This window comes from Populus euphratica, unplaced genomic scaffold (genome assembly GCF_000495115.2).
Source record: "Populus euphratica unplaced genomic scaffold, PopEup_1.0 scaffold274.1, whole genome shotgun sequence".
NCBI classification, from domain to species: Eukaryota; Viridiplantae; Streptophyta; class Magnoliopsida; order Malpighiales; family Salicaceae; genus Populus; species Populus euphratica.
This window is the reverse complement of record NW_011499993.1, coordinates 389807-399228: the sequence shown is the minus strand read 5'-3', so window position 1 is coordinate 399228 and position 9422 is coordinate 389807. Positions and strand designations below refer to the sequence as shown.

The window sequence follows — 9422 nt, the reverse complement described above, 5'->3', positions numbered from 1 at the left end:
AAAATATGACAACAAAAACAAAAAGAAGAGAAATCTGAATCCGAGCGATTACTATTTATGTTTACTATTTGTTACTATTCATATGTATTTCTACTTTTTCTTCACGCGAGTAAGATATTGATTTTTAAAAAAAAATAATTTGAAAAATACCAAAAATATTCTAACCGTTAGATCTAATAGTGTTTAAATCTGGGACTTTGATTTAATAGGATACAATAAAGTTTACCACACTGGATTAAAACCCCAATCCATCTCAGCACTTAAAATAATCTGCCCTTCGATCCTGTTGCGCCACGTCATCAGGTGTACCAAACACTCGGTACACCACGCCACACCCGATCAAAACGTTTTCCATCCGGACCGTCCGATCAACTTGCAGATCAAGCCAATCACAGCCGCGGGATCAGTTCATCCGAGATCCAACGGTTCACAGACTTCAGCTGCACCGGTACACCATGTGCGCGTTCACACCATAACAAATCTCAGAGTCTCTCTCCCCTCTCGCCAATAATTCTCTCTCTCTCATCCGATCTCCCATTTCCGACCGTGTGAAGCTTCCAAACCACCATATAAAGGTTACTAGCATCCTATAAAGCAGAACCCCGGCCGTGTTCAATGTTTTCGCCTCCCCATCTGGCTGGAAAAATACCGTGATTTTCGTCGGCCATCGAAGCTTCAAACCGATGATTCTCCCTCATCAGCAATCAACGGCTGTCAAGACCATCGCCATCAGAATCCTCGCCCTCAGATCTACCAGAATCAACCATTTTTTGGCTGGAAGCTCGCCGAGAAATTTCATCGCCTCCAACAGTAACCGCGTGTGAGGCACACGCTCCGCCAGTGGTATTTTCATAAAATTTTAAGAAATCTAAGGGTATCTATTTTTAGGGACCGACGTTAACCATCTTAAAAAATTTTGCAAATAAACTCAAAATATAAAAAACACACAAGTAAAGGTAACCTTTCTCTGAAAGTATGTTTTAAGGGTGGCGTCTACCTTTTCTTAATCATAACTAACCTAGTACTTGAATCTCTAGGACTAGTGTCTAATTTTGGATTTCTAGTTTCCTTTAATTACTAGATGGCGACTCCAATAAAATCTTTATTTCCCCCAACCAATAAAAAAAAACATTATTCTTTTTGTTAAACAAAAAAAAAAGTGGAGTCGTCGCCCGGAGTCGTGTAGCGACATGCCTCATAACAAAATCAAATGCAAGTATCATTGGATTAAAAACATACCCACAAAAAGCTATTTTTGAAAACAAACTAGTTATTTTACCCGCACCACACACTATATCGTGAGTCAAATAAATTTTTTATATAAAAAATAAATATGTAAGCTTTTTTAATGTGTATTTGTACATAAAAAATTATAAGTGTGAATAAAAAAACTTATACATCAATATAATCAGATAAATCAAGAACAATGTGTGTAAAAAAATAATTAACAATAAATAAAGATACAAATAGAAAATTAATATATATATATAGATCAAGATATTTGATATCGCAACATGAGCATTTTACCTAGTTGTATTGAATGACTTTGTTTACCAAAATCAAATTTTCATTTAATCAAACAATAATAGAAATAAATATACATAAAATTGATTGAATAAAACAAAAAAGAAAGAAGATTTTACATAAGGTTACACATATTATAAATGTTATCCAATTTCTTTTATATAAAAAATAAAACAAATTATAGATGAACAAGAATAATCTTTTAAAAAATTAAGTACATATAAAATAACTTTAAAAAAACCATTTAAAAGAGGCTATATTAACCAAATAAAAGAGAGAGAAAATATTATTTAAAAAATAAATAAGAAAATAATTTTGAAAAAAATATATAGAAATGCATTTATTTAAAAAATAGAAAAAAATATAATTTATATAAAAAAAAAGGTCTGGCAGGACTAGGCTTTTTATTTTTTTTATTGCAGGATGACATATCATACGTCTAACGTTTTTGAAAAACATATTAAGGTAGACAATGCATTGTCTAATTTTGCTTAGATTCAGTGGCTATAAAGTTGAGGATGAAAGTTTTTTTATCCTAAAACTTATTTTTCAATTTATTTTTGACTTAAAACACCTAGAAAATACATTAAGAATCTTGACAAATCTATTTGTGGCTTTAAAATACCCAATACACCACCCCAAAACCTGAAATAAAAAAACTACTTGAGGTCAAATATGTTTTTTTAAGGCACTTTCAAGGTAAAAACAAGCACCTAATATAAATTTTCTTATTAAATAAAACCATTTGACTCAAAGATCGGCTATTTTAATGGCCGGAATTGACATCAATGATATTTTTTCTCTCTACTATTAGAATTCAGTGATCGTTTTCTCTTCTCTTCCAAACTAGAGACTAAAAAATTAATAAGAATGAACTTTTAAACCAAAATCGAATTGGAAAAAAAATTTGAGGGACCAATTATGTATTGTTTTTAAAGTGTGAAAACTAAATTAATTTTTTGTGCAAACTTTGAAACCATTATCCATTTGTGACATTTTCTACTTTGATCCCTTGTCTTTTAATTTTGCCCTTATTCAATAAATTTGATTCAATTTCCTTTTAACTTGGCTAAAAGAGGATGCAATTAAACCAAAAAAATTTAAGGACTGAATTGAAAACAAAGCAAAATCTTGCATAATAGTTCTATAGTAAAATGTGAAAGGGCGAATAATGGTGTGTGCATGGTGGAAAGGCCATGACTTTTAGATTTCTAGTAACTAGAGCATTAACCCACGCTATATTATGGGTTAAGTCAATTTTTTAAAAAAAATGCTAAGTGCTAAGAAATTCAACCTTCTAGAGTGGATGAAGTGTGAACCAAAACTAGTGGAAGATTTTAGGGTCGATTCAAGTCTATTTTTTGGGTTAATTGGGGTTGTGTTTCAACTAGGTTTTGGTCAAATTTTTCTTGAACATAAAAAAATATTTAGATGTTGCTAATTTTTTTTTCTAGTGGAAAAATAAATAAATCGTGTGGGGGTTGACTCGATGTGAATCAGTTGACTTTGAGGGACAACAATTAACTCGGATGATCTGTAAAAATATAATTTGAATAAAAAAATTTCAAAATGACATTTTTTTTAATATTAAGATAATAATATATTGGATTAACTTAGGTCAAGTTGGATCAACATATCAAATCCACGACTCAAGTTATAAGACTATGATAACCCTATAAAAAGCAGATCAAAACAAAGTGTGAAGTTTAATTCTCAATCAACCAAATATTGAAGGATAAAATTGAAAAAAATTAATTAAAAAAAGGACCTAAAAAACAATTCGAATTAACTTGTCAAGCCCGTAACTTAAGTCATAAAATCATGATAACCCAATAAAAAATAAATCAAAATAAATTACGAAGTTCAATTCTCAATCAGTTTAATATTGATGGATGACATTAAAAATAAAAATCAATTAAAAAATGATATAAAAAACAACATGAGTCAATCCATTAAATTTATGAACTGGATTATGAGATCGAGATAATCTCATTAAAAGAAAAAAAACAAATTTATTTAACCCAGGATAACTTGTTAAATCCATAACTTTGATAATGAGATTAACATAACCTCATAAAGATAAAATCAAAACAAATTGTAAAGCTCAATTCCCAAACAAAATTTTATGTCCCAATGATAAACAATGAGATTTGTACATATTTTTATTTAAAAAATGCTATAAAAAATGAGCAAAGTCAACTCAGGTTAACCCATTAAGCACTATTCTTGGGTCATGAGAATTAGATAACCTGAATAAAAGCAAATAAAAAAAAAATTATAAGGCCTATTTTTTAATCAGACACAATATTAGATGATGAAATTAGAAGAAAAAAAGTCAATAAAAAAGAAAAAAAAAATCAAGTAAGTTAACCTATCAAACCTGCAACCTAGGTCTTGAGATAAGAATAACCCAATAAAAACCATATCCAATGTTGAGTAACTCGTAACCGAATAACATCTTAGAAGAAAATTTTAAATATGACCCGATTTAATTGAGATTAAAATATCAAAAACCTAATTAATCTACTAAACCTACAATACATAAAAATAACATAATCCAATAAAAACTATAATATTAAATATTAATATAATAAAAAGTATTCGATTGAAAAAATAATAAAAATAATAAATTACTATTTCAAAGTAACAATGTTCCATGGGGGAACACTAAAACTCCTTTTTAGTTTGCGGTTAATTTTCCATAATATCAATCATCATGGACTGGAAAAATATATAGATCCCAACCCCAAAATACAAAACCTTAAAAGCCCAACTCTCTAAAGTCCAAAAAAAACCACCCCATATAAAACCCTCTCAAACCTACAAACACAAAAACCCTAAAGGCCCTCTCTTTTCTCACCTCCCTCGCACGAGCCGCTTAGCCAGAGAAAGCAGAGAGACACACACAGCCACAATGGTGTCTGGGTCAGGGATCTGTGCAAAAAGAGTTGTTGTTGATGCAAGGCATCATATGCTAGGCAGGCTTGCATCAATACTTGCTAAAGAGCTACTAAATGGGCAGAAAGTTGTTGTTGTTAGGTGTGAAGAGATTTGTATCTCTGGTGGTTTAGTAAGGCAGAAAATGAAGTACCTGAGGTTCTTGAGGAAACGCATGAACACTAAGCCTTCTCATGGTCCTATTCACTTCAGGGCTCCTTCTAAGATTCTCTGGCGTACCATTAGAGGGTTAGTTTTTTATTTATTAAAGTTTGAGTTTTGTTGACAAAGTTTGGTTTTTTGTTGGTTTGGTTAGTTATAGAAGATGATAATTGGATTGTTAGAGGATAACCCGTGTTGTGATTTGTGAGATGTTAGCATCTTTAGAGATGTATAATTAAAGTTTAAACGTTGCTGATCCTTATTTTGCTAAGCACGGAAAATTTTAAGCTTTAACAGTTGAGGGTCCTGAAGCCATAAAGATTTACAGTATAGCAGGGTTTATTATTGAAGTTACTCTTTGCTGTTGAAGGTTTTTTTATTGAGAACAAACAGGTGATTTAGTTGTGAGTGGATAATGGTTTGGATGTGCTTTTAAGGAATAAGAACTTTTAAGTTGATTACCATAGAGAAAGTGTCAAGTTTTTGCGAATCAATTTTAGTGTTTGAAATGATGTTTGTGCCGTTGAGGTGTCTTGATAGGGGAAGTGCCCCATATTCTGGAATTAGATGATTGTTGATAGTTGTTTTTATGTTTTTGTTGTGTTCGTATTTGCATCTTGCAATGTTTTTGGTTGTCCAGGTTACAACTTTAGTGTCTCCATGCTGTTTTGGTTTTATCTGTGATCTAAAATTTATTTGGTTTGAAGGATGATTCCTCACAAGACCAAGCGTGGAGAGGCTGCTCTTGCTCGTTTGAAGGTTTTTGAGGGTGTTCCTCCTCCATATGATAAGACAAAGAGGATGGTGATCCCTGATGCTCTCAAGTGAGTCTTCTTAGAAGATCTTAAGTGAGAACAATGTATTTTGTGGTTCATGTAGTTGGATGCTTATTCTTTCTATGTTTTGGATGAATCAGGGTTTTGAGGCTCCAGCCTGGACACAAGTATTGCTTGTTAGGACAGCTTTCATCTGAGGTTGGATGGAATCACTATGATACCATCAAGGTATGAATTGACTACCTAATTCCTTCCTCTTTCATTTTTGCTGCCCTCTTGCTGTATTCTCCCTTAGTTGGATGCTACCTATTTAAATATTTCATCAAACTGTAATTAGGTTAACAATTAGAATCCCTTCCCATATTTTCTTTGTACTTTAAATTGTGCAGTGCAGAGATGGCTGTTATTGTCACATGCTGGACAATGATCGCAACTTACCACTAATGGTGTTTCTATCTGTGATATTTGAAGTGGTCTTCCATTTAGCTATTAACTTCTAAGGATGCCAGCTATTGTACAACCTATTGCGTGATTTTACTGGCAATAATTTGCCTTTGTTAATAAACACTGGTCATCGAGTTTTTTGTGAGGCACCTTTTTCTGACCTGTTCTTCCTTCCCTGCAGGAGCTTGAGATGAAGAGAAAGGAAAGAGCCCAGTTGATCTATGAGAGAAAGAAGCAGTTGGCAAAACTGAGGGTCAAGGCTGAGAAGACTGCAGAGGAGAAGCTTGGTCCCCAGCTAGACATCATTGCTCCACTCAAATATTGATTTGGAGAGTTGGTTGCTAGTGAATGAGAAACTCTGAGAATATTGTTTTTGCATCCCAGACTGTTTTCTTTTTTGACAATTTCTGTTCGAGTGAATTAACTTTATCAACAGTTTTATTGGAACATGGTTTGGCTTTTCAGTTTAGATATATAATATTTTGAACCTTACTTTATCCCCCTTAGTGTTTTGCATATCCTGAAAACAAGAAATAATTAAGAGCAGGAATTCAGGATCATAAAGGGGTTTAGTTCCAATGCTCCCTCAACCAGATGCCCAGGAAAATGTTTCCAGTGGAACATTGAAGGAGCTCTGTATCCACTGTCCTTGCTTGGAACTCCCATTGACATGGGCCAGTCTTGATCAGGGGCAATGCTATCTGTACTGAATCAGAATTTTCTTACTATTTCATGTGGCAATTAATCTTCTTTCTTACCCAATCATTGGATATTTATGGGATTTTAAAGTCGGCCGGTTGTTGCTTTACTCCGTTAATAACGTTTATTGTGCCAATTAGGGAAAATTCATGATCTTGCTAAAAGATCACCCCTCAATCAAGAGATCAAGCATAGTTTACTTGCGGATATCAATTCTTCAATAGGAATTCTTTGCTGCTAGTGTACGTCAGCTGACCCCTTTTATTTGAGGGCTGGGTTTTTAGGGGCCTGGAAATGCCACCCCCATCTTTTTCACTATTCCTGTTCCTTTCCATGTATTGATTCTAATTCGATAAACACCCTTATGGCTTTCCCTTTTCCCCTCCAAAATCTGTAAAACTTTGATATCTTTTTTCAGACTAGCCAAGAATGTATAAAACAATTTTATTTTTGATACACGTTGTTTTCTCATGATTTAACCATTTTTTTCCTTGCGCGCATGTTTTCTCATCACTTTTTTCTATCAAGATGTTTCTTCCATGGTGTTCATGCTCATGTTTTGCTCTCATGCTGTGCAGTTTTCAATAAGGATTAACCAATGAAAACTTCCAAAGATATGGTAGTAAGAAGTATGATCCTAACAGAAAGGCATTGCCTTACAAAACACTCCTTGTTGATCAGTCAGGCCATGGAAACGTTTCTAGTGTACAATCTGCCCTTGATTCCATTCCATCAGAGAATAAGAATTGGGTTTGTATCTACGTAAGGGCTGGAGCGTATTGGTAAATATATTTTCTGCTAGACAATTGCACGCTTCTGTTTAAGCACGGATGAACAGTAATTTCTCTCTTAGTCTACGTAACTATTTTGTGTATTGTCTAAGGAGAAGGTTAAGATCTCTTGTAACAAACCGTATATCATTCTCAGAGGAGAGGGGAAAAGGAGGACTAGTATTGTTTGGGATGATCATTATTCAACAGCACAATGTGCTACTTAAATGTCTTTAGCAGATTATATAGTAGATAGAAGCATGACCTATGTGGACATAATCATGATTGTCTGAGAAAAGAAAAGACTCTCTCTTTTACGCATTTCCAGATTGTCCGTCAGTCAGGAAAATCTACTTTCATTTTCTTTTAAATTTTCGTAACTGATGATATTGTTTGTTCGTTTTGCAGAACTCCAATAATTTTCCACATAAAAACAAGCCAAGGTGCCAGCAGTAGCTGCAATGGTAACCGGAGACAAGACTGCATTTTACCAATGTGGCTTTGCAGGGGTGCAATACACACTGTTGGATGGTGGAGGCAGGCATTACTTAAAGCGTTGCAGCATACAGGGTGCTGTTGATTTCATCTTTGTAAGTGGCCAATCTATTTATGAGGTCTACCTTTTACTTCAACAACATAGAAGCAGTACGTTTTAACCAAGTTCCATGTCTCTAAACCATAGGCCAGTTAAGTTAATATTGTTGTTTTTGATCAGTTCGTATCCTTTCATTATTTGTAGGATTGCTCTATACAAGCACTTGGAGGGTTTATTCCAGCACAAGCAAGAACGAATCCAAATGATGCAATGTGTTTGGGAATTCTTCAGTTTTCGTGGGTAGGCCATGGAGAGGTTATTCTAGGGTCTTATTCCGCCTGGAACTTCGTTGGCCATGAGCAAGCTTTCTAAGCTCACAAATCATATCTATCAGCTTGGTTCCTGCAAATTAAACAGATATGCCTTAATTATGTTGTTAGGGATGGAAATGTGTTTAATTAGTGGCTTCTATGTTCACATAATTTGCAGGAACCATATAACATTTGCCGAGTATGGCAACTTCGGTCCAGGAGCTGACACTTCAAAAACGGTTAGCTGGGCAAAGAAGCTGAGCATTCAGAGCTTGGAAGAATTAACCAGCAAGTCTTTTATTAATGGCGATAACTAGATGAAAGAACAACCAATTTAGATGCAAGCAGCTATCTTGTTTCATATATCCTTTGAAGTGGTTTTTTAGAGAACCGCCCGGCTTAGTAGTATCAGGGTGCAGGTGATGCAGGAAGAAGCACAGACGAAGAACAATAGCTAAACAAAAGGCAAAGAATTGCAGACAAGAATTCTAAATTCAAAGTTTTATTCTCTAAAAATAAAGTCTAATGTAGTCTAGCTTTTTATGGGGTTTATAACTTCTTTAAACAGGTTAGGAAAATCCAACTCTACTAGTTAATAAAATCATTGATTCTAAAACATGAAGAAAAATAATAGAAAATTGGAAATAAAACATGAAATCTAGAAAAATAATAAAATTAGTTCAAACATGATCTTCTTAGCCTAATTAGAGAAAATTCATAGTGAGTGAATTGATAAAGTGTATAGAACTAGGTCTAGAGAATCTCCTGAAAAAATTCAAACTTAATCCAATAATCAAATAAAAAATTATAATTTTTTTAGCTATTATATCTTATATGATCATATCTTCTTTTGGGTCTAACCCTATTTCACTGATCCATAAAAATATTTGTTAAGTCATTTATATAGTTTATAGATAATTTTACAAAAAAAAAATGAAACTCAATCTCTAGCAAATAAAATGTTCCGAGCTCACTCGGGTCAAGATACAAAATATCTTACCCAATCATGATACTAGGGTGATCACATTCAAAAGAAAAATGAATAAAATCATAAAGTTTAACTATCAAACAACTCAATGTTAAAAGATAAAAATAAAAAAAAAATAATTAATATAAGCAATGAAAAAATGAGTCAATTCAGATTAATCCGCAAACCCCGCAATGATGGGTACATGATCAAGATAACTCAATAAAAAGAAAATAAAAGAAAAGTACAAATATCAATTTTCAATAAATCAAATATTAAATGATAAAATTGAAATAA

At 33.2% G+C, this 9422-nt stretch overlaps 2 protein-coding genes across 2 annotated transcripts; both read left to right on the top strand.

The window, feature by feature from the left end:
• Positions 1–4346: 4346 nt before the first annotated feature.
• On the top strand, positions 4347–6342 carry LOC105140494 (60S ribosomal protein L13a-2). The gene is made up of 4 exons (XM_011047353.1): positions 4347–4710; positions 5331–5447; positions 5540–5627; positions 6025–6342. Exons 1-4 carry the CDS (start codon positions 4439–4441, stop codon positions 6166–6168), a joined length of 621 nt encoding a protein of 206 aa, XP_011045655.1. The 5' UTR covers positions 4347–4438; the 3' UTR covers positions 6169–6342.
• Positions 6343–7633: 1291 nt separating this feature from the next.
• On the top strand, positions 7634–8730 carry LOC105140495 (probable pectinesterase 29). Its single transcript, XM_011047354.1, has 2 exons — positions 7634–7902; positions 8052–8730. The coding sequence occupies exons 1-2, from the start codon at positions 7774–7776 to the stop codon at positions 8217–8219; spliced, it is 297 nt and encodes a 98-aa protein (XP_011045656.1). The 5' UTR covers positions 7634–7773; the 3' UTR covers positions 8220–8730.
• The last annotated feature ends 692 nt before the right edge of the window (positions 8731–9422 follow it).

Bases quoted from the DNA above. Each gene is read 5' to 3' on its own strand.
- LOC105140495 (XM_011047354.1), top strand. From the start codon at position 7,774: ATGGTAACCGGAGACAAGACTGCATTTTACCAATGTGGCTTTGCAGGG. The intron at 7,903-8,051 runs GTAAGTGGCCAA...CATTATTTGTAG, and splicing joins GTGCTGTTGATTTCATCTTT to GATTGCTCTATACAAGCACT.
- LOC105140494 (XM_011047353.1), top strand. From the start codon at position 4,439: ATGGTGTCTGGGTCAGGGATCTGTGCAAAAAGAGTTGTTGTTGATGCA. The intron at 4,711-5,330 runs GTTAGTTTTTTA...TTTGGTTTGAAG, and splicing joins CTCTGGCGTACCATTAGAGG to GATGATTCCTCACAAGACCA. The intron at 5,448-5,539 runs GTGAGTCTTCTT...TGGATGAATCAG, and splicing joins GTGATCCCTGATGCTCTCAA to GGTTTTGAGGCTCCAGCCTG.